Genomic DNA, 23038 nt, shown 5'->3' with positions numbered 1-23038 from the left:
CACACGTTTAAGGTGCAAATAGCTGCAACAGATTGTGACTGCAATCTCCCGCTTGCTAGGCAGCTGAACTACCCATCAGGCTATTTCCAAACCTCTGTTAAGAGAAAAACAAAACCCCCTGAAAGGGCAAGTGGAAATATCAGAACCGGAAGGACTGAACAGTCCAAGACCCCTCTAAGAGATTCGGTCAGATATCCAGGACAAGAACATGTCCGGTAAAGCAGGCTACAAGGTAGTAACCCCTGAGGAACTATAGGGATACCACATACGGAGAACCTGAACCCAATGAGATGCCACCACAGCCACATCCAAAGGTCCTTGGACACTGGACGTTCGCTAAGCATCGCAGAGAGAATATCTCCTAAAGGCTTGAGGGACAACACCCCAGAGTTAGAGCTCAAAACTAGATAATCCAGCATGAGAAGATAAAATAATCTCCAAACAATCCCTTCAGGATCAACCTCCCGGAAGCCCTCACAACTCAAGGAATCAACGATGGACAAACCTCACAATTCCCGGCGAGCAACAGATAAAGCCGAGACATCTTTAAGTAAGAGCAGCTCCAGGAGAAAACGGAGACAAATGCATTCTCCAGAGCCCCAAAACAAAGGAGCAGACGAAAAACAGTAGGAGGAATAAAAAGGCCATAAATGCCCGAACTTCCCAAACAGATGATTCCCAACCAACCCCAATAAGGGGAGAAAGAAGCCTAAGACATCTCGACCCCTTAAGGAAGAGTTACCTTCATCAAGGCCTCAAAAAATACATTCAATAAGAATACCATAGAGGAGAGGAAATCCCCGAACCTGGTACTCCAAGGAGTCCTTTCAACCTCCAGTCCTGTTGGGAATGAAGAACCCTAGCTCCGAGGCCAAAGGACCTCCGGAACTCTAATAATAATGGATACTTGTATAGCACACAAACTCGGACTTAACTGTCTCGCGGCGCTGATAACCCAAAGTAATCTTTAGCAGGATCCCTTCTGGAACCCCTACGCTAAAGGCCAGGTTATGTGGTCCTAAAGCTAAAACATTTGAGGTGACACTGAATAGATGGAAATAATCACTCAGGACATAAAATATGTTAGATATAAGCTAATATTTATTATTGATAAAAGAGATATTAATAATAAATATTATATTATAATGTTTTATGATAGAGCAGATGTTTCATCCAATTCCGTGCTCATAAACGTGACCTGCAAAAACTGCAAGAAGCCCCACATTAACGCCACAACAGTCCTGTATGCTGCTCGAAATTCAAAGTGGTAACCTGGCTTTACCATAAAGGACAAGGAAAGAAAGAAATAAGGTATTATATTCACAACCTGACAGATGCTTCCTTGAAAAAAGCAGCTTAAGGTAACCTGGTATTACCTGAACTTCGGATTACTTCACTTGCGTTTACTATAGGATTGAACTACAAAACAGACTTTGAGTCTGATCTTACAAGGTACTTTTAATATAAAAAGGAGACGGCACTGAAAATTTCACTTGCCCAACATTTTGCATATGCCAACACTCTTTATCTGTGCACAGAAAAGAACTTTTTTAGAACTTTAGATCCATTTTACAGTTCTATCACAATTGTGTTTGAAATGGCTATTCTTTATACTAAATTTTAGTTATATTGTTCTAGCTTTATTAACTTAGCTTTATTAACTTTACCTTTTAACCTAAGCTCTATTTACATTGCTTTTTTGCACAACTGTCTACTACATGAATTTAGGTGTATTCATTCTATAGCTGTTTAGCTTACACTATTTTAGTTTATAATATATTTTTAGCACACACACCTTTAGCTTATACACCTTTAGCTGACACATTTTTTAGTTTACACTTTAACCTCAATCAAATCCACTGCACTCATTACATCTGTTGTATACTAACCGCATCTGTTGTTATAATAACCTCACTAACTATACTAACATACTAATTATATGTGCTGTGTATACTAACTATATCCTCTGCTCAGTACACTCACCTCACCTATATTTTATCCTTTTATCTTTTTGCCTCTGTTATTTTTGCCGAATAAATTTTAATATATCAGCTTTTTAATACAAATTCAATTAAATTCAATTTTCAATCAATTTTTTAATAAAATTTTTAAAAATAAATTGTCATAGAATATATTTTAATCATCTCTTTTATCAATAATAAATATTAGCTTATATCTAACATATTTTATGTCCTGAGTGATTATTTCCATCTATTCAGTGTCACCTCAAATGTTTTAGCTTTAGGACCACATAACCTGGCCTTTAGCGCAGGAAGACAATTCATATAGATTTTAATCATCAATTTTATCTGGGGATTTTTTGATATCAACCTGTGTACTTTGAGGTGAACTGTTTCAGCGCTCTCTCTCTCCCTCGATATATTCCCTTCTGGAACCCCGACAACAATCAGTAACAGGACAATGAGGACTGAGTACAATCCCTCTGATGCCCCACCCAAAGGAAGAAACGAGAACCAGCCTGACGTCAAGGAACGAAAGGCCTCCTTTACCATGCTCTAGCCCTGCAAGGAGCAGAGCCTCAAAAAAAAACATTTTGAAAACTCATGGATGATCCTCTCCACAGAAAACTTAGTAAAGCGAAAGCTTTATTCGATCTGAAGAAAAACCAGAGAAGAACGAACTCCTCATCCGAGAGAGCAACTCATCACCCAACCAAGACTGCCAGTCATACCGGCACCACGTGGATGATATAGACCTTAAGGAACAGAAATTAGTGCTCGACCAGTACCAGCCTGCTACATAGGGCATTTAGAACTGACCCAGGTCACAGAAAAATCAAAACCCCAATAGGAATCGACAAAAGGAACTATAGCCATAACAATGTACTAACACCTTAACATGCAACTTCCGCGGAAGTGCCCAAGCGACCACAAAATTGCTAGTATCAAATTCCAAAGAAGAAATGTTTCCCAACGGAAAAATTATAACAGACATGAGCTTCTCAAAAGAAATAAAATACATCCTAACCAGATCAAAGAAAAAGAGGGCAGTGCCCGCAGGGGAAAGCTAAAGGAGAATAAGCACACTAACAAGACCAGCCAATCAGAGACCCCATTCTCCCGAAGCTCAGAACTGGAATAAGATACCCAAAAAAGAAAGTAAATAGGAGACAACAAGGAGATTAACTTCATCCCCCCACGTCTAACCCAGCTTGCCGTCTGGAACAGAAGACAGATGATCACTCAACCCATTAGGATTGGTATCCTCCAGCACTGCCAAAACATGCCACAGAAGGACACAAAGGCACGCCAGTTTATAACGAAAAGCAAGACTTACCTCCGCCAGGGCAACTGATGACCCTGACACGAGGGTTGGGCCCCTGAAGCTTCAGAGGAAACCGCTTCCCCAGATGGCTGATCTGACCCAGACGATCCCCTGCCTGGCGAGCCCTGGTTAACAGAACACGGACAGTAACTAATCAACACCCTCCCAGGAAGTTGCAACTGCGCCAACACCAAAGATATGGCCATGCAGAAGCGTGCCGTAACCTCTAGAGGAAACAAGCCGCCTTCCGGAGAAGGGGTATCGGCATTAGGGACACCTGTTTGCGTAGCTAAGGAAGGTTCTAGGGCACGCGCCTCATGGGATGTGTGATCCCCAGGGGCGGAAGGCTCGGCGGACTATAAGTTCCCTGTTGCAGGAGAAGAGACCACTCTAAAGCGGCATTCAAAACATAACTGATGGGCATGGATTACCCGGGCCATCTCATACTCTGAATCAGTAACATCCGTCTCCAAAAAATCAGAATCCTCCATAACTTGGATAGAAAAAAAAAAAAAAAAGGCACCTTACACCCCCAATGGCTAAGGCACTCACCACCTCCTGGGACCCAGACAACTAGCAAAACCGACTCTCTCCTTCGCCATGCGGTCAGGAATACGGAATGTAGTGCAGAACGTGACCACGCCTAGTCACAAGGTACACCGTGCAGGCCAGAGAAAAGCGTGCCAAGGCCACAAGACCTGTGCAGTCTGACAAAAAAAAGGTGGTTATGTTCCGATATAGCCACAAGCCCAAGCGTCACTACACATTAGCAGACAGAATCACATAACAAATATGATTAAAGTCCCCTCTGTTCAATAACCCCCACAGGAGATATTTACCCTCGATTCCATAAAGATAAAGGAGTCCCACTGAGACTACTTTGTTTAAATTACATTCACACATCGAAGTAAAATAAAAACGATCTTACCAGAATCTACGCCGTGGAATAGGAACATGGCCCTTCAAGTGTGACAGATAGTAGCCTCGCTTCTGACATGGACTTAAGTGAAGAAAGCAGGCAGCGAAACTCGGGGAACTGTTAACATAAGTCGGGATGGTTTCGCAGAAAGACTCTCCCTGCATCTCCGGACTCTAACATTCACCCATGCTCTCACTGAGAGGCTGACAGAATTATTTAAAACTCCAGTCCCATTCCGAAAAGTACTACCCTCCATAAGAGACTATCTTTAATCTTCTGACACTTCTCTGCCGACCTCCTGTGACGCTTGTACTGTGACTATACTATAAGCAACCCCTATATCTTCTGCTTACCTTTGAGTCATAAACTCTTTCAAGCAGGGGACTCTTTTACATAATGTATATTTTGCAGAAGTCTCTTATAGTATTATTATATTGCTATTCATATTCTCTATGTAGAATTACTCTCCTGTTTAAACATCATTGTACCCCATTTATAGTGGTACACGTTGCACATTAATTAAAAGGGACATGAAACCCCAAATTTTTCTTTCATGATTCAGATGAGATTTTAAACAACTTTCTAATTAACTTATATTATCTAATTTACTTAATTGTCTTTGTGTTCTCTGTAGAAAGTCATGTGTAGGTAAGGTTTAAACGCAGCAGTATACTACTGGGAGCTAGCTGCTGATTGGTGGCTACACATAAATGTCTCTTCTCATTGGCTGACCCAAAGTTTTTACTTAGTTCCCAGTAGTGCATTGCTGTCCCTTCAACAAGCGATACTGAGGACATGAAACAAATTAGATAAAATAAGTAAATTGTAAAATTGTTTAAAATTGTATGCTGCATCTGAAACATAAAAAACATTTGGGGTTTTGTCTCCCTTTAATTATTGGAGTACATTCATATTAGTTGAAGTTTATTTACAGACAATGTTAGAGATAAAGAAGGTATTACTAAAACGTATTCATGATTAAAATATTTAACATTTAAATTGTACCTTTTGTAGGACAACTTCAACAGATTTCATGTGACTAATCAGTGTATCCTTATCACTATAAAAGAGAAAGACGAGAAATCAATTAGTGGATCAAAGTCCAAAGAGCCACAGGAATAAAGTTTGCACATGAACTGTTTCATTTTGTTGTGCTCTTGCTTACTGACACAGAACTATGTCATTGGCTCTGTATTAAACTATACCAGAATAGAGTACACACCAATAATATGGATAACAAGCAACCATGACATATTTACAATATTTTTTTAATAATAAATGTAGCTCACTGGAGAAATCTGCCATCTTTAGGCACATCTCAAAATTTAGTCATTTCATTAGAGCAAATTGTATATATGTGCTCAAATCTTTATCCCTATAAATTGGTCAATTCTGTTGAAACAAGGCACCAAGGGACATGCCTGTTTACTACACAGAAGCATATTGTGCCAACTATTGTTATTTAACACATACAAAAATCAAACATTCAAAATATGTAGGAGAGAACATTTGGAAGTATATAGCTATTATAAAGAATCATCCAGAAATGTGTAGTTATTATTGTTTATGATGAAACTATTAATTAAATGGGCTTCCATAAGTAATTTTACATAATAGTGTTGGTGTGGTTCTTTTGATTTTAGGTAAATTAGCATCATTTTCAGAGGCCTAACAATGATCCATAGAAGCTTGTGAGATTGTCAAGGGGCCTCTTTGTAAAAACAAGATTATATTTAAAATTCATTGAGCATTCTGTCACCTATATTTACTATTGTTTTATTAGTGGGTGTTCCTGTCATATGTATGTATAGTAGGGTGAGGTGTCCAATACATCATATCATGCAATTAAACGTCAACTAATAGCAACACGGAAAAACAATAATTACAACCACAAATTATCGGGGGGACAATTGTACAATGCAACTGTAAAATATTTGCATGTCTGTTTTGTTCTGGTAAAGTAGGCTGGCTGGATAGAACAAAAGGTATCTAGTGGCTAGGCATTCCGGACCCATCTAGAGACATGCTTGAGACTTTTCACCTACAGCTCAGTCTAGCAGGTCAAATTCATAAAAAACTCTTTTGCACCTGTGAAATATCTTGTCTTATGATGGTGTCTCGCTATATTAAACTGACAAGGCTCTCTCACTTTTATTTTTCCTTTATTTCATTTTAAAGGAACACTAAAGTCAAAATTAAACTTTGATGATAAAGCACACAGTTTTAAGAGGCTTTCCAATTGTCTACCATTATCAAATTGTGCACAGTATTTTTATATGCACACTTTCTGAGGCACCAGCTACTGAGTATGTGCTAGAGTTCACAGTGTATATGTACAGGAGTCTGTTATTGGCTGATGTCTGTTACATGATACGGGGATGGGGTTATGGAAGAAATTTGTCAAAAAACAATCTGCTACTCACTATGAGTAACTCCTATTGCATTGTCTTTTTAATTTAAATTTTTTAGTTATGCAATTCTACTGTATTTAATATTTGTAAGTTTTCTTTTGTGCATATGTTAGAGGGGACTGTTTTTATATTTGCATTTTTTTATTAATTTGTTCTGTAGGGTGTTTTTGTGTTGCCGGTATCCTTCATATTGGAACCCGTTATTGCAGAAGTTTTTTTCACAAGATATTAGTATTACCAATGGGTTTTTATTAAATCTATGCCATTGCCAATCATGACTGTAATTGCATTGAGTTAATCTGCCATACTGGGTAGAAAACAAAAGCATAATGAATTACTGATATCAGACAAAAGATAACAGCCTGATTAAACTAACCACAGTTCATAATTAAAGGGGCAGTCTACAATATAATTTTTATTGTTTTAAAAGATAGATAATCCCTTTATTTACCATTCCCCAGTTTTGCATAACCAACACTGTTATATTAATATACTTTTTACCTCTGTGATTACCTTGTATCTAAGCATCTTCTGACAGCCCCCTGATCACTTGACTTTTTATTTATTATCTATTGACTTGCATTTAGTACTGTGTTCTGCTAACTCTTAAATAACTCATGAACACAATGTTATCTATATGGCTCACATGAACTAGCAGTCTCCTGTTGTGAAAAGCTAATAAAAAGCATGTGATAAAAGGCTGTCTGTAGTGGCTTGGACCCAATAATGATAAAACAGCCGCACCTCAGTCTAATTCACAAGTTTATTGGAGAGACAGGTATACAGATAGCGACGTTTCGGGGGACCCCTTAGTCATGCATGTTTTATCATTATTGGGACTTATTTTGGGAGTTGGCCAGTGGTTCCTGACAGCGTGCACCTCTACGCTCTTTTGCTGGACCATTTCTATTATAGTGGCTTAGAAACAAGCAGAAATGTAGAGGTTTAAATGTTATAAAGTATATTGATATAACAATGTTGTTTGTGCAAAGCTTGGCAATGGGTAGTAAAGGCATTATCTATCTTTTTAAACAATAACAATTTTAGTGTAGACTTTCCCTTTAAGTAGCTTTGAATGCTTAGGAAGCAGCTTCCATTGAATGGCAAAAAGATTGACACAAAAGTAGCTTTGTTTTTCTTGCACAAGCAGATATAACCTCTGAGAAAGCCACAATAAAAAGGTATGGAACAAGTAGAGGGATTTTGTTTGGAGCTACCCCACACCAATAGACTTGGAGAGGTTGTGTAAGGAATACCATCCAACCACTGGATGTTTAAACTATCTGGGCTTCTGTAGTGACATACGGCTTTGCCATATGAATAACAACAGAAATAAAGCTGTTGCCTGGCAGGAAAGTCAACACTGTAAAATAGTTTTGAATGGAAGCTTTTATGTTTGATGGTTATACACACTGTTATATTTACTATCTGTAAAGAGACACTGAGGTATACAATGTTTAAATTACATTTAAACTATATACTGTAAACTCAGTGAGTTTAGAGCAGTATCCAACTAGGGTTGCCTGGTGTCCACTATTCAACCGGATATTCCAGTATTTTAGCAAGCTGTCTAGTAAAATCATCACAAAAAACATAAATTATGCTTACCTGATAATTTCATTTCCATCTGTGGGAGGAGAGTCCACTGCTTCATTCATTACTTGTGGGAATTAAGAACCTGGCCACCAGAAGGAGGCAAAGACACCCCAGCCAAAGGCTTAAATACCTCCCCCACTCCCCTCATCCCCCAGTCATTCTGCCAAGGGAACAAGGAACAGTAGGAGAAATAGGGTATAAATGGTGCCAGAAGAATAAAATTAAATTTAGGTCCACCCACCCGAGAAACGGGTGGGAGCAGTGGACTCTCCTCCCACAGATGGAAATTAAATAATCAGGTAAGCATAATTTATGTTTTCCATCTTAATGGGAGGAGAGCCCACTGCTTTATTCATTACTTATGGGAACAAATACCCAAGCTCTAGAGGACACTGAATGAACAAAACGGGAGGGTAAAAGGAGGCGGACCCTATACCGAGGGCACCACAGCCTGTAGAACCTTTCTCCCAAAAACAGCTTCCGCCAAAGCAAAAACATAAAATTTGTAAAATTTTGCAAAAGCATGTGAGGACCAAGTAGCCGCCTTACAAATCTGCTCCACAGAGGCCTCGTTCTTAAAGGCCCAAGAAGAGGCCACAGCCCTAGTTGAGTGAGCCGTAATCGTCTGAGGAGGCTTATGTCCCGCTGTCTCATAGGTCAAACGGATAAAACCTCAACTCATAGGTCAAATGCTCCTCAACCAAAAAGACAGTGAACTTGAAGAGGCCCTCAGCCCCCTACGCTTCCCTGAATACACAACAAATAAAGACGAAGTCTGTCTGAAATCCTTCATGGCCTGAAGATAAAACTTCTAGGCTCGAACTGCATCCAAGTTATGAAGTAACCTTTCCTTAGATGAAGAAGGGTTAGGACACAAGGAAGGAACTAATATTTCCTGATTGATGTTACGATCTTACCCCACCATGGGAAGAAACCTCATCCCATTGCGAAGCACAGCCTTATCAGCGTGGAAAACCAGGTAAAGGGGCTCACATTGCAAGGCCAAGAGACTCTGCGAGCCAAAGCCAGAATGGAACCTTCCAGGAAAGAAACTTAATGACAAGCGCATGCATAGGCTCAACGGAGCCCTCTGCAAAACCTTAAGAATCAAATTTAAGCTCAAAGGAGGAGCAGAAGATCTAAATACCGGTCTGATTCTGGACAGAGCCTGAACAAAGGACTGAATATCAGGAAGCTCCGCTAGCTTCTTGTGTAACAGAACCAATAAGGCCGAAATCTGTGGCTTTAAGGAACTGCTGGCAAGACCCTTATCTAGACCATCTTGGAGAAAAGCCAGAATCCTGAAAACCCTAACCTTGTGCCAGGGATATCCATGTTCCTCACACCAGGATAAAACAAAATTTATGCTTACCTGATAAATTTATTTCTGTTGTGGTGTATCCAGTCCACGGATTCATCCATTACTTGTGGGATATTCTCCTTCCCAAAAGGAAGCTGCAAGAGGATCACCCACAGCAGAGCTGTCTATATAGCTCCTCCCCTAACTGCCACCTCCCAGTCATTCGACCGAAGACAAGCAAGAGAAAGGAGAAACTATAGGGTGCAGTGGTGACTGTAGTTTAAAAATTAAAAAACACCTGCCTTAAAATGACAGGGCGGGCGTGGACTGGATACAGCACAAGAGAAATAAATTTATCAGGTAAGCATAAATTTAGTTTTCTCTCGTAAGGTGTATCCAGTCCACGGATTCATTCATTACTTGTGGGATACCAATACCAAAGCTATAGGACACGGATGAAGGGAGGGACAAGGCAGGCGCTTAAACGGAAGGCACCACTGCCTGTAAGACCTTTCTCCCAAAAATAGCCTCCGAAGAAGCAAAAGTATCAAATTTGTAGAATTTAGAAAAAGTATGAAGTGAAGACCAAGTTGCCGCCTTACAAATCTGTTCAACAGAAGCCTCATTTTTAAAGGCCCATGTGGAAGCCACCGCTCTAGTGGAATGAGCTGTAATTCTTACAGGAGGCTGCTGGCCAGCAGTCTCATAAGCTAAGCGGATTATACTTCTTAACCAAAAAGAAAGAGAAGTTGCTGAAGCCTTTTGGCCTTTCCTCTGTCCAGACTAGACAACAAACAATGCAGATGTTTGACGAAAATCTTTAGTAGCTTGTAAATAAAACTTTAAAGCACGAACCACGTCAAGATTGTGTAATAGACGTTCCTTCTTTGAAGAAGGATTAGGACACAGTGACGGAACAACAATCTCTTGATTGATATTCTTATTGGATACCACCTTAGGAAGAAACCCAGGTTTGGTACGCAAAACTACCTTATCTGCATGGAAGATCAGATAAGGGGAATCACACTGCAAGGCAGATAACTCTGAAACTCTTCGAGCCGAAGAGATAGCTACCAAGAACAGAACTTTCCAAGATAAAAGCTTGATATCTATGGAATGCAGAGGTTCAAACGGAACCCCTTGAAGAACTTTAAGAACTAAATTTAAACTCCATGGCGGAGCAACAGGTTTAAACACAGGCTTGATTCTAACTAAAGCCTGACAAAACGCCTGAACGTCTGGAACATCCGCCAGAGGCTTGTGCAAAAGAATAGACAGAGCAGAAATCTAAACGTTTTTAAACAGTCACAACAAACAGCTCTACTGTGGCCCTACCTGCCCATACAACGACTTTGGAAGGCACAAAAACCCCTTAGAGAGGTCCTATATGTTCAGGGGACTCCTTCAGGGAAGCTGGATGTCTCAAGCTGCAAAAACTAATGGAAAATAGGCCCCTCCCAACCTGTACTCACAGTGAGAGGGCCTTAAAAAACTATCCCTAGGCAAAATCTAGTCAGCCATGTGGAAAAACTGGGCCCCAGAATAAAGTTTTATCACCAATATGAAATAAACGTTTATACACCTCAAGCAAACGTTATATCTATTCAGTAATGTGAGTAAATAATAAAACTATTACCCTTTACAGCAAGCATGATACCAGTCGTTATTAAATCACTGTAATCAGGCTTACTTTAAATAAATCCGGTATTGTCAGCATTTTCTAGCTTATCATTTCTCTAGAAAAACTTAAAACTGCACATACCTCAGAGCAGGAGACCCTGCACGCTATTCCCCCAGCTGAAGTTACCCATCTCTTCAGTTATGTGTGAGAACAGCAATGGATCTTAGTTACAACCTGCTAAGATCATCAAAGACCACAGGCAGACTCTTCTTCAACTTTCTGCCTGAGGCTAAAATAGTACAACTCTGGTACCATTTGAAATTAACAAACTTTTGATTGAAGATAAACTACATTAATGCACCACATCTCTCTAGCTGCTTCCCTTGTCGAGAGCTGCAAGAGAATGACTGGGAGGTGGCAGTTAGGGGAGGAGCTATATAGACAGCTCTGCTGTGGGTGATCCTCTTGCAGCTTCGTTTTGGGAAGGAGAATATCCCACAAGTAATGGATGAATCTGTGGACTGGATACACCTTACAAGAGAAATCTCCCCTCCACACCTCATGATAGATGCGACAAGTGACTGTTTCCTGGCCTGAATGAAAGTATCAATCAATCTTTCAGAGAACCCTCTCTTGGCCAAGACTAGGCGTTCAATCTCCATGCAGTCAATCTCAGAGAATTGAGATTTTGATGGAGAAAAGGACCCTGAACTAGCAGATCTCTGCGACAGAGTAACCTCCATGGAGGAGACGATGACATTCCCACCAGATCCGCAAACCCCGTCCTCTGTGACCACAACTGAGCAATCAGAATGGTTGAAGCTTGCTCCTGTTTGATGCGGGCCACCACTCGAGGAAGAAGTGGCAACGGGGGAAAAATTTAAATTAGGTTGTACTCCCAAGGTAACGCTAAGGCATCTATCACCTCTGCCTGGGGATCCCTGGACCATGACCCGTATCTGGGTAGCTTAAAGTTGAGTCTGGATGCCATGAGATCTATCTCCAGCATCCCCCATCTGTTGCAGAACTCGATAAACACCTCGGGATGGAGAGCCCATTCCGCTGGATGAAACGATTGTCTGCTAAGGAAATCCGCTTCACAGTTGTCCACACCTGGAATGTGGATCACTGAGAGCGAGCAGTTGTGGGTATCTGCCCATTCCAGAATCTGAGACACCTCCCTCATGGCTAGGGAGCTTCTCGTTCCCCCCTGATGGTTTATGTACGCCACCAAGGTAATATTGTCCGATTGGAATCTGATGAAATGGGACGACCCCAAGAGGGGCCAAGCCCTAAGAGCGAGGAATATAATATTGCAGTTCCAAGATATTTATCGGTAGGGTCGACTCCTCTTGAGTCCACCTGCCCTCTGCCTTTCTGGCACCCCAAACAGCTACCCATCCTGGTCACAATCCTTGGTCACAATCTCCCAGGATGGTTTCAAGAAGGATGTCCCCTGGGACAGCTGTCCCGGATGGATCCACCAAGAAAGGGATTCCCTTGCTCGATTGTCCAGAGAGATCTGCTAGGATAGATCTGAGTGATCACGTTCCATTGCCTCAACATGCATAACTGCAGAGGTCTTAGATGGAACCTGTGAAAAAGAAATGACATCTATGCTAAAAACCATGAGCCCAAACACCTCCATACACCTGGCCACAGATGGCCTTGAGGAAGTCTGAAGAACAACACAGCTGGATGCAATCTTGGAACGTCTCTGATCTGTCAAGAATATCTTCATAGAAATTGAATTTATTATCCTACCCAGGAACTCCACCCTGTTGCTGGGAACCAAAGAACTATTTCCCTTGTTTATCTTCCATCCGTGGAATCGAAGGTGAAGACGAGTTCTCGAGTGGTCCTCCGCGAGACTGCAGGACGGAGCCTGAACCAGGATAGCGTCCAGATAAGGAGCCACCGCAATACCTCTGGCTCTTGATACCGTGAGCAGCGCTCCCAGAACCTTCGTAAAGACTCTTGGGGCAGTCGCCAGACCGAACAGTGGGGCCACAAACTGGAAGTGTTGGTCCAGGAAAGTGAATCTTAGGAACCTGAAGTGATCCTTGTGGATTGGCACGTGAAGGTAAGCATCCTTCAAGTCTATTGTCATCATAAATTGCCCCTCTTGAACAAGGGGTAGAATCGATCTGATCGTCTCCAATTTGAACGATGGAACTGACAGAAATTTGTTTAGGCATTTTAGGTCTAGAATTGGGCGGAGCGTGACATACTTCTTTGGGACCACGAAAAGGTTTGAATAGTACCCCTTTCTGCCAGAGGTACTGGCACAATAGTCACTCTAGGAAGGCGTCTATTTTCTCTGGCCTTGAGGATAGGTTTGAAACCCTGGATGATAACCTCTAGAACCCAAGGATCCTGTACGTATCGCATCCAAGCCTCTGCAGAGATAGTCTGCCCCCTTCGCGATCCAGAGACAGATCGGGGGCCGCCCCTTCATGCCAACTTTGTCTTGGCGGGCTTCATGCTCTGCTTGGATTTGTTCCAAGATTGAGCTGGCTTCCAATGTGTGATTGGAGATCAATGTAGGGAACACACCGGGATGGAGAACCCTAAGAGGTGGAAGGCTCAGTAGTGCTAAATATCTTATTCCTTTTAGATATTGCAATCTTATCAAAGCATGTGGAACACAGTTGAGCAGGCATATCAACCTGCACCTCCTAACAATAAACACAGGTATTAGATTTAATTAAAGAGGGGTACCTTTTAACATATCAGAGTCCTCCATAGCTTGTGCCTTTAATACAGACTAGATAGATTAAAAAGGCACCTTTATAAACCAATGGCCGGGGCACTCACCACCTCCAAAGACCCGGACCACAGTTGAGCAGGCGGATCAACCTGCACCTCTTCACAATAAACACAGGTATTAGATTTAATTAAAGAGGGGCTATCCTTTAACATATCAGAGTCCTCCATAGCTTGTGCCTTTAATATGGACTAGATAGATTAAAAAGGCACCTTTATAAACCAATAGCCGGGGCACTCACCACCTCCAATGACCCGGACCACAGAGAAACGGTTACGTCTCCCGCAATTGCTGATCAGGAAAGAGGAAGTTGAAGGGGCCACACCTGGTCACATGGACAGCCATGCAGGATCGCCCCTGCACTATAGAGAAAATGTGCAAAAAAAAGTCCGCTCCGCTCTACGCCTGACTGTTCCACATTGCTAGAGCCTCAGCTCACACATGAAACAGCACCAAACACAATAAAGATATTATGCATAAATCCCCCCGTTCAATAATCCCCTTTCCAGGGATATTAACCCTTGATTCTATACAGATAAAAGGAGACACACTGCGACCCTGTCTTCTTGCGTCATCATATGTGTATAAATGAAACTATTTTACCAGAATCTATGCCGTGGAACAGGACCACGGCCCTTCAAGTGTGACAGGTTAGTAGCAACGCTCCTGACATGGACTTGAGTGCATAAAACAGGCAGCGAAACTCGTCAACGCTGATTAATCTGGAGCTGTTAATCTGAGTCTGGATGGTTTCGCAGAAAGACTCTCCCTGCATCTCTGGACTCTAACATTCACCCATGCTTTCACTGAGAGGCTGATAGGACTACTTAAAACTCCAGTCCCATTTCGAAGAGTACTACCCTCCATAAGAGACTACTCCAAATCTTATGACACTTCTCTGCCAACCTCCTGTGGCGAAAGGCAAAGAATGACTGGGGAATGAGGGGAGTGGGGGAGGTATTTAAGCCTTTGGCTGGACTGTTTTTGCCTCCTCCTGGAGGCCAGGTTCTAAATTCCCACAAGTAATAAATGAAGCAGTTGATTCTCCTCCCATTAAGATGGAAATACTGGACACTTAAAGGGGAAGTCAAGTAAAAATGAAAAACTTTTATGATTCCAATAGGGCATTACATATTAATAACAACTTTCCAATTTACTTTTATCATCAAATGCTTTGTTCTCTTGGTATTCTTTGTTGAAAGCTAACCCTAGGTAGACTCAAACTGATTTCTAAGCCGTTGAACGCCACCTCTTATCTCAGTGCATTTAGACAATTTTTCACACTGCTAGTTCATGTGTGCCATATAGATAACTTTGTGCTTACTCCCGTGGAGTTATTTATGAGTCAGCACTGATTGGCTAAAATGCAAGTCTGTCAAAAGTACTGAAATAAGGGAACAGTCTTCAGTAGCTTACATACAAAATAATCACAGGAGGTAAAAAGTATATTAATATAACCATGTTGGTTATGCAAAACTGGGGTATGGGTAATAAAGGGATTATCTATCGTTTTAAACAATAACATTTTCAAGTAGACTGTTCCTTTAAATGTTTAAACTTCTTAAGTGCTAACGAACTGCAAAAGATCTCCTGTATCTCCATACATTACAAACATGGAGCAAAAAGAAGAGGAAGTCAAGTTGGTCAAATCATTGTTGTTTACGTGCATTACTGGAAAAATTTATTGATTACATTTTTACTGGCAGCCAAGGAGTATAATGACTGCTCAGTTTTGAAAAAGGCTAAAGTATAGATATCTTGGGGGTATTGTGTGACCCCCACCAACTATTATGTCCAGTCACCCACAGATTGTCCAGTAGCTTTGTGGAGGACAGCTGGTAACTCTATATCTAACTCAGGTATTCAAGGCCAATATTCTCCGCTTGAGCACAGATGAGTTAGTGACATTGTTCTCCTAAAATCCTAGTAAGTTTACAGCCCTCAAGGACTGAAGTCAGACACAGTATAGTACCTCTCTGCTGCTATTTTGCTAATGCTGATGTCAGGAAAAAGATTCTCCATGAATTATTATAGCAATCTCACTACATTTTTGCTGTTAGTTAGAATGATTTGCTCACAGTGGAAGGCACAACAACTACATTACTGTTTATGTTATCTATCTTTAAGCATAAACTCTCTTTATCATCAAATGGCTTTATCAGAAAGACATTCTATTTAAAATAATGTGTATATACGATTTCCTTCACTTGAATAACATAATTTATGTAAGAACTTACCTGATAAATTAATTTCTTTCATAGTGGCAAGAGTCCATGAGCTAGTGACGTATGGGATATACATTCCTACCTGGAAGGGGCAAAGTTTACCAAACCTCAAAATGCCTATAACTACACCTCCCACCTCACTCATACTTCAGTTTAACGTATAGCCAAGAAGTGAGGTGTAAAAAAAAAAGGAGTAAAAAGCATACAAAAAAGAGGAACTGAAAAAAAAATAATGTGCTTTACACAAAAAAATCATAACCACAAAAAAGGGTGGGTCTCATAGACTCTTGCCACTATGAAAGAAATTAATTTATCAGGTAAGTTCTTACATAAATTATGTTTTCTTTCATGTAAGTGGCAAGAGTCCATGAGCTAGTGACGTATGGGATATAATACCCAAGATGTGGAAGTCCACGAGTCACTAGAGAGGGAGGGATAAAATAAAGACAGCAAAATCCACTAAGAAATTAAATCCAAAAAAAAATCTTAAAAATGTCAGAAAAACTCAAATCAAAAAGGCATTAGAATCAAACTGAGACAACTGCCTGAAGAACATTTCTACCAAAGGCTGTTACCGAAGAAGCAAACACATCAAAATTGTAAAATTTAGTAAAAGTATGCAAAGAAGACCAAGTTGCTGCTTTGCAAATTTGATCAACTGAAGCTTCATTCTTAAAAGCCCAAGAAGTGGCAACTGATCTAGTAGAATGAGCTGTAATTCACTGAGGCGGAGACTACCCCACCTCCAAATAAGCTTTGTGAATCAAAAAGTTTCAACCACCTACCTTTCTTGTAGCCAGAAAAAATAAGAAATAGACTAGAAGTCTTTCAGAAATCTTTAGTAGCCTCAACATAATATTTCAAAGCCCTTACCACATCCAATAAATGTAAAGACCTTTCAAGAGTATTCTTAGGATTAGGACATAAAGAAGGAACAACAATTTCCCTGTTGATGTTGTTAGAATTCACAACTTTAGGCAAAAAACTAAATGAAGTCCACAAAACAGCTTTATCTTGATGCAAAATCAGATAAGTAGACTCACAAGAGAGAGCAGACAATTCGGAAACTCTTCTAACAGAAAAGATAGCGAAAAGAAATAACACTTTCCAAGAAAGTAGTTTAATATCCAAAGAATGCATAGGCTCAAAAGGAGGAGCCTGCAAAATTTTCAAAACCAAATTGAGACTCCAAGGAGGAGAAATAGATTTAATAACAGGTTTAATTTGAATCAAAGCCTGAAAAAAACAGTGAATATCAGGAAGTTTAGCAATCTTTCTATGAAATAAGACCGAAAGAGCATACATTTGTCCTTTCAAAGTATTTGCAGACAAACCCCTATCCAAACCATTCTGAAGAAACTGTAAAAGCCTAGGAATTTGGAAAGAATGCCAAGAATAATTATGAGTGGAACACCATGTAATATAGGTTTTCCAAACCCAATGATACATTTTCCTGGAAACAGATTTACGACCCTGTATCATAGTGCGAATCACTGAGTCAGAAAACCCTCTATGACTAAGCACTAAGCATTCAATTTCCTTGCCATCAAATTTAGAGATTTGAGATTCTGATGGAAAAACGGCCCTTGAGACAGAAGGTCTGGCCTTAAAGGAAGTGGCCAAGGTTGTCAACTGGACATCCTGACAAGGTCCGCATACCAAAACCTGAGAGGCCAAGCTGGAGCTAATTGAAAAAACACATCCGTATGAAGAGACCACTCTCCTGGTTGTAAAGTCTGTCGACTGAGATAATCTGTTTCCCAATTGTCTACTCCTGGGATATGAATCACAGAAATTTGACAAGAGTTGGATTCCGCCCAAGATAGTATCAGAGATACTTTTTTCATTGCTGAAGGACTGCGAGTCCCCCTTTGATGATTGACATATGCCACTGTAGAGATATTGTCTGTCTGGAATTGAATAAAAAGTTCTCTCTACAATAGAGGCCAAGCCTGAAGAGCTCTGAAAATAGCACGGAGTTCTAAAATATTGATTGGTAACCTCGTCTCCAGAGGTTTCCAAACCCCTTGTGCTGTCAGAGTCCCCCAGACAGCTCCCAAACCTGTAAGACTTGCATCGGTTGTGATCACAGTCCAGGTAGGAAGAACAAATGAGGGCCCTTGAACAATAAGGTGATGGTCTAACCACCAAGTCAGAGATTGTTGAATGTTGGGACTTAAGTATATCAACTGTGATATTCGAGTATAATCCCTGCACCATTGGTGCAACATGCAAAGCTGAAAAGATCTCATATGAAAACGAGCAAAGGGGATTGCGTTCAATGCTGCAATCATGAGACCTAAAACTACCATGCACATAGCCACTGAAGGGAATGATAGAGACTGAAGGTTTAGTCAAGCTAACACTGACTTCATTCGTCTCTTTTCTGTCAAAGAAAGAGTCATGGACACTGAATATATCTGGAAACCTAAAAAGGTGACCGTAGTCTGAGGAATCAAAAAACTCTTTTGTAAATTGATCCTCCAACCATGTTTTTGAAGAAACGACAAGTTGTTTTGTGTGAGATTCTGCTAAATTAAAAAACTGAGCTAGTACCAAGATATCGTCCAAATAAGGAAACACCACAATACCCTGCTCTCTGATTACAGATAGAAGGGCACCAAGAACCTTTGAAAAGCTTCTCAGAGCTGTTGCTAGGCCAAAAGGAAGAGCGACAAATTGGTAATGCTCGTCTAGAAAAGAGAATCTCAGAAACCGAGAGTAGTCTGGATGAATCGGAATGTGAAAATAGGCATCCTGTAAGTCTATTGTGGACATGAAATGATCTTGCTGTACAAAAGGCAGAAAAGTCTGCATATTGACAGCATTTTGAAAGTTGGGACTCTTAAAAAACGATTTAAAGTTTTTAGATCCAGAATTGGTCTGAATGAATCTTCCTTCTTTGGGACAATGAACAGATCTAAATAAAAACCCAAACCCTATTCCTGTAGAGGAATTGGAACAATCACCCATGAAAGCTCTAGTTCTCAAACACACTTCAGAAAAGCCTGAGCCTTCACAGGGTTTGTTGGAACATGGGAAAGAAAGAATCTTCCCATGGGAGGTCGAATTCTGAAACCTATTTGATACCCCTGAGAAACAATATCCTGAATCCACTGACTTTGGACAGAATCTGCCCAAATGTCTTGAAATAATTGCAATTTGCTCCCCACCAGGTAAACTGGTTTAAGGGCCACACCTTCATGAAGTCTTAGCTGCTGTATTTGGTTTCTTATAAGGCTTGGATTTATTCCAATTCGTGGAAGGTCTCCAATTGGAACCAGGGGGCTTAAGGGAAGGAGTGGTTCTATGTTCTTTAGTCTGACGAAAGGAATGAAAACGATTGGGAGCTTTAAATTTACCCTTTGATTTCTTATCTTGGGGCAGAAAAACTCCCTTACCCCCAGTGATACTGGATATAATAGAATCTAATTGAGAACCAAATAAATTATTACCTTGAAAAGATAATAATAGCAATCTAAATTTAGACACCATATCTGCATTCCATGATTTAAGCCATAAAGCTGTTCTAGATAGAATAGCTAAAGACATAGATTTAATATCAATATTAATAATATCCAATAAAGAATTCACAAATGAAATGATTAGCATGCATGCTGAAGTAAAACAACAATTTAGACAAAACAGGATACAATAGCTGCTGTGCTAAATTGTCCAACCAAAAAAGTTGAAGCAGCAGCAGCAACATCAGCTATAGAAATAGCAGGTCTAAGAATATAGCCAGTATGTAAATATGCCTTCCTAAGATAAGATTTAATCTTCCTATCTAAGGGATATTTAAAAGAAGTACTATCTTCCATAGGAATAGTAGTGCGCTTGGCAAGATTAGAAATAGCCCCATCAACTTTAAGGACTTTCTCCCAAAGCTCTAAATTGGACACAGGTAAAGGATACAATTTTTTAAACCTAGAAGAAGGATTAAAAGAAGTACCAGGCTTAGACCATTCCTTAGTAATTATATTAGAGATAGCATCTGGAATAGGAAAAAAAAACTTCAGGAGTAACCTCAGAAGTTTTAAAAACAGAATTCAAACGTTTGCTATTCTTGTTATCAAGAGGACTAGATTCTAGAGTCTGAAATAGGATCCTCTGAGCCAGAGAAATCCTGATTAGCAGACAATGCTTCAGTATTCTGTTGATCATTACAGGCTTCATCAGATTTATGAGAAGTAATAAGAGACCTTTTACGTTTATTTGAAGACGGAATAGCAGTCATAGCGTTCTCTATGGCTGCAGCAATATAATCTTTCATATCTACAGGAATATCATGTACATTAGATTGTGCAGTTTTAACAGTAGATTTATTTGTACTTATAGAAACATTATCAGCATGAAACAATTTCTCATAACAAGTGTCACATATTTGAGCTGAAGAAGGAAGATCAGCAAATTTACAACATACACACTTAGCTTTGGTAGATATGTTTTCAGGCAACTTGGTTCCTGCAGTAACATCAGAGGCAGGATCAGTTTGAGACATCTTGAAAAAATGTAGCAAAAAAGAAAAAATAACATTTAAACAAAATATCCAAATATCCTCAAAATAGCAGTTTCAGGAATGGGAAAAAATGCGTATAAAAAAAACTTATCATAGCCCTCGGTAACAAATGAAAGTAGATGAGAGGGAGACACTTAATATAACAATTTTTTTGGCACCAAAAATGACGCTAACAAAGATGACGTAAATACAGAGAAAAACACTTTTGGCGCCTAGGTTAACAGAAAATGACACAATTCGCATCATAACAGGCGCAACTTCACGACAAAAAAATTCTGCGTCAACAAAGACGCAAGAAATTACGTGACTCGCGTCATAAAAAAGCAACCTTCACGCCAAAAAAATTCACGCCAAGAATGACGCAATAAATAGAAGTATTTTGTGCCATCTCAAGCCTAATTTGCCGTGATAATTTGAAAAAACAAGACCAAAGGTACAACTAGCTGAAACCTCAGGTAAGAAAAAATATACTAAGTTTCTCCCAAACATAATTTTCCATGCTGAAACTGTTAGACTGCAAAGGGAAATAAACATACAGGCCCATTTATCAAGCTCCGTATGGAACTTGAAGGGCCGTGTTTCTGGCGAGTCTTCAGACTCGCCAGAAACACAAGTTATGAAGCAGCGGTCTAAAGACCGCTGCTTCATAACCCTGTCCGCCTGCTCTGAGCAGGCGGACAGGAACCGCCGGAAATCAACCCGATCGAATACGATCGGGTTGATTGACAGCTCCCTGCTGGCGGCCGATTGGCCGCGAGTCAGCAGGGGGCGGCGTTGCACCAGCAGCTCTTGTGAGCTGCTGGTGCAATGTTAAATGTGGAGAGCGTATTGCTCTCCGCATTTAGCGAGGTCTTGCGGACCTGATCCGCAGTGTCGGATCAGGTCCGCAAGCCCTTTGATAAATGGGCCCCATAGACCTGACTCATGGCAAATATATGCAATATATATTTAAAACTTTAAAAATATAAAGTGCCAAACATAGCTGAGAGTGTCTTAAAAAAAGAAATCTACTTACCTGAAGACACCCATCCACATATAGCAGACAGCCAAACCAATACTGAAACATATCAGAAGAGGTAATGGTAGAGGAGTATAATGTTGATCTGTAAAGGGAGGTGGCAGATGAATCCCCACGACCGAATTTACAGAGAGCCTTAGAATAAATTTCCCATAGGTGAAAACATGGCATCATTAGGCAGATACTCCCATCACATCGCTCAGGCAAACACTGTACTTTGAGAGGAACTGGGCTTCAAAATGCTTAGAAGCGCCTTTCACAGAAGAAATCAAGTACGACTTGCTTCACCATCCTCCAACAAAGGCAAAGTTTTTAAAACTAAAGTATGAGTGAGGTGGGAGGTGTATTAAAAGACATTTTGAGGTTTGGGAAACTTTGCCCCCTCCAGGTAGCAATGCGTATCCCATACTTCAGTAGCTCATGGACTCTTGCCACTTACATGAAAGAAATATAGTCTAATATTGTAGGTCATCCTAAAGATTACACTTTTACTAGGCTAGACAGAAGCTTTAATTGAATTTAAGGGACATTAAACTCACAACAACTCTCAGCAAATTGGAAATGTTTAAAAATAATGTAACACTCTCCCCTGTTGTGGTGCCAACACCATTTACAAGGCTTTGCAAATTAACAATAGTTCATGCGTTACACCTGGTAGAATCTATTTTCCTGATCTCCTTCCCTGTGGCCAATTAAGGACAGATATAGCTGAACTTGTGCTCTAAACTAACCAATTACTGTGTAGAATGTTGATGGCTTAGATACATTTCTACTATGATGGAGGAACTCCAGCCTGTCTGGAGGGAGTGGAACCACCACACGTTTCAGAGGTATTTTACAACAATAGCAAACAAATAAAAAACAAATGTATACTGCAATGTTGTTTTATTTTCCTGAAAAAAACATGAAATTGTAATATAAAAATGCTTAATTGTGTCTAATAAAAATGAGTGCAATAAAGTTTCATCATCGTGTTTGTCCACTTTTGCTGTAAAACTATGGGTTTTTATGTTGTAAGAATTTAAAGAGCACACGGCAGACATGACAAACCTAACCTTGTCTCATAGGTTGTCTTCTCCAAATGAGGCAAATGTGGAGTAAAGTTTAGATATTTGAAAAAAAAACCTAACCTTGTCTCATAGGTTGTCTTCTCCAAATGAGGCAAATGTGGAGTAAAGTTTAGATATTTGAAAAAAAAATTGCAGCAAACAAAGTGTTGATCAAACCATTTTCACAGTCATCTAATATCTTAATTTAGTGAAAGGTTGCAGAAAAATCTTATTAAAAGATGTTTCCTGCCCCTTTAAAAAGCATTTTATGGGGAGATAACATGTTCAGTTTAATGCTGCTTTAAATAAAATAAAAGTCAGATGCCAC

General features: G+C 40.1%; 1 protein-coding gene and 1 non-coding gene across 2 annotated transcripts in view; both read right to left on the bottom strand.

The window, feature by feature from the left end:
- CCDC171 (coiled-coil domain containing 171) overlaps positions 1 to 23038 on the bottom strand; it is an 849190-nt gene that overhangs the window by 306981 nt on the left and 519171 nt on the right. Inside the window, 1 exon segment of the mRNA XM_053700001.1 lies at positions 5210 to 5264. Coding sequence (XP_053555976.1) covers positions 5210 to 5264 — 55 coding nt within the window.
- On the bottom strand, positions 2519 to 2635 carry LOC128650631 (U5 spliceosomal RNA). Its single transcript, XR_008400907.1, has one exon. It is a non-coding gene; the product is annotated as a U5 spliceosomal RNA (small nuclear RNA).

The sequence above is a fragment of the Bombina bombina genome, chromosome 2 (genome assembly GCF_027579735.1).
Source record: "Bombina bombina isolate aBomBom1 chromosome 2, aBomBom1.pri, whole genome shotgun sequence".
NCBI lineage: Eukaryota > Metazoa > Chordata > Amphibia > Anura > Bombinatoridae > Bombina > Bombina bombina.
This window is presented reverse-complemented; position numbering and strand designations above follow the sequence as displayed.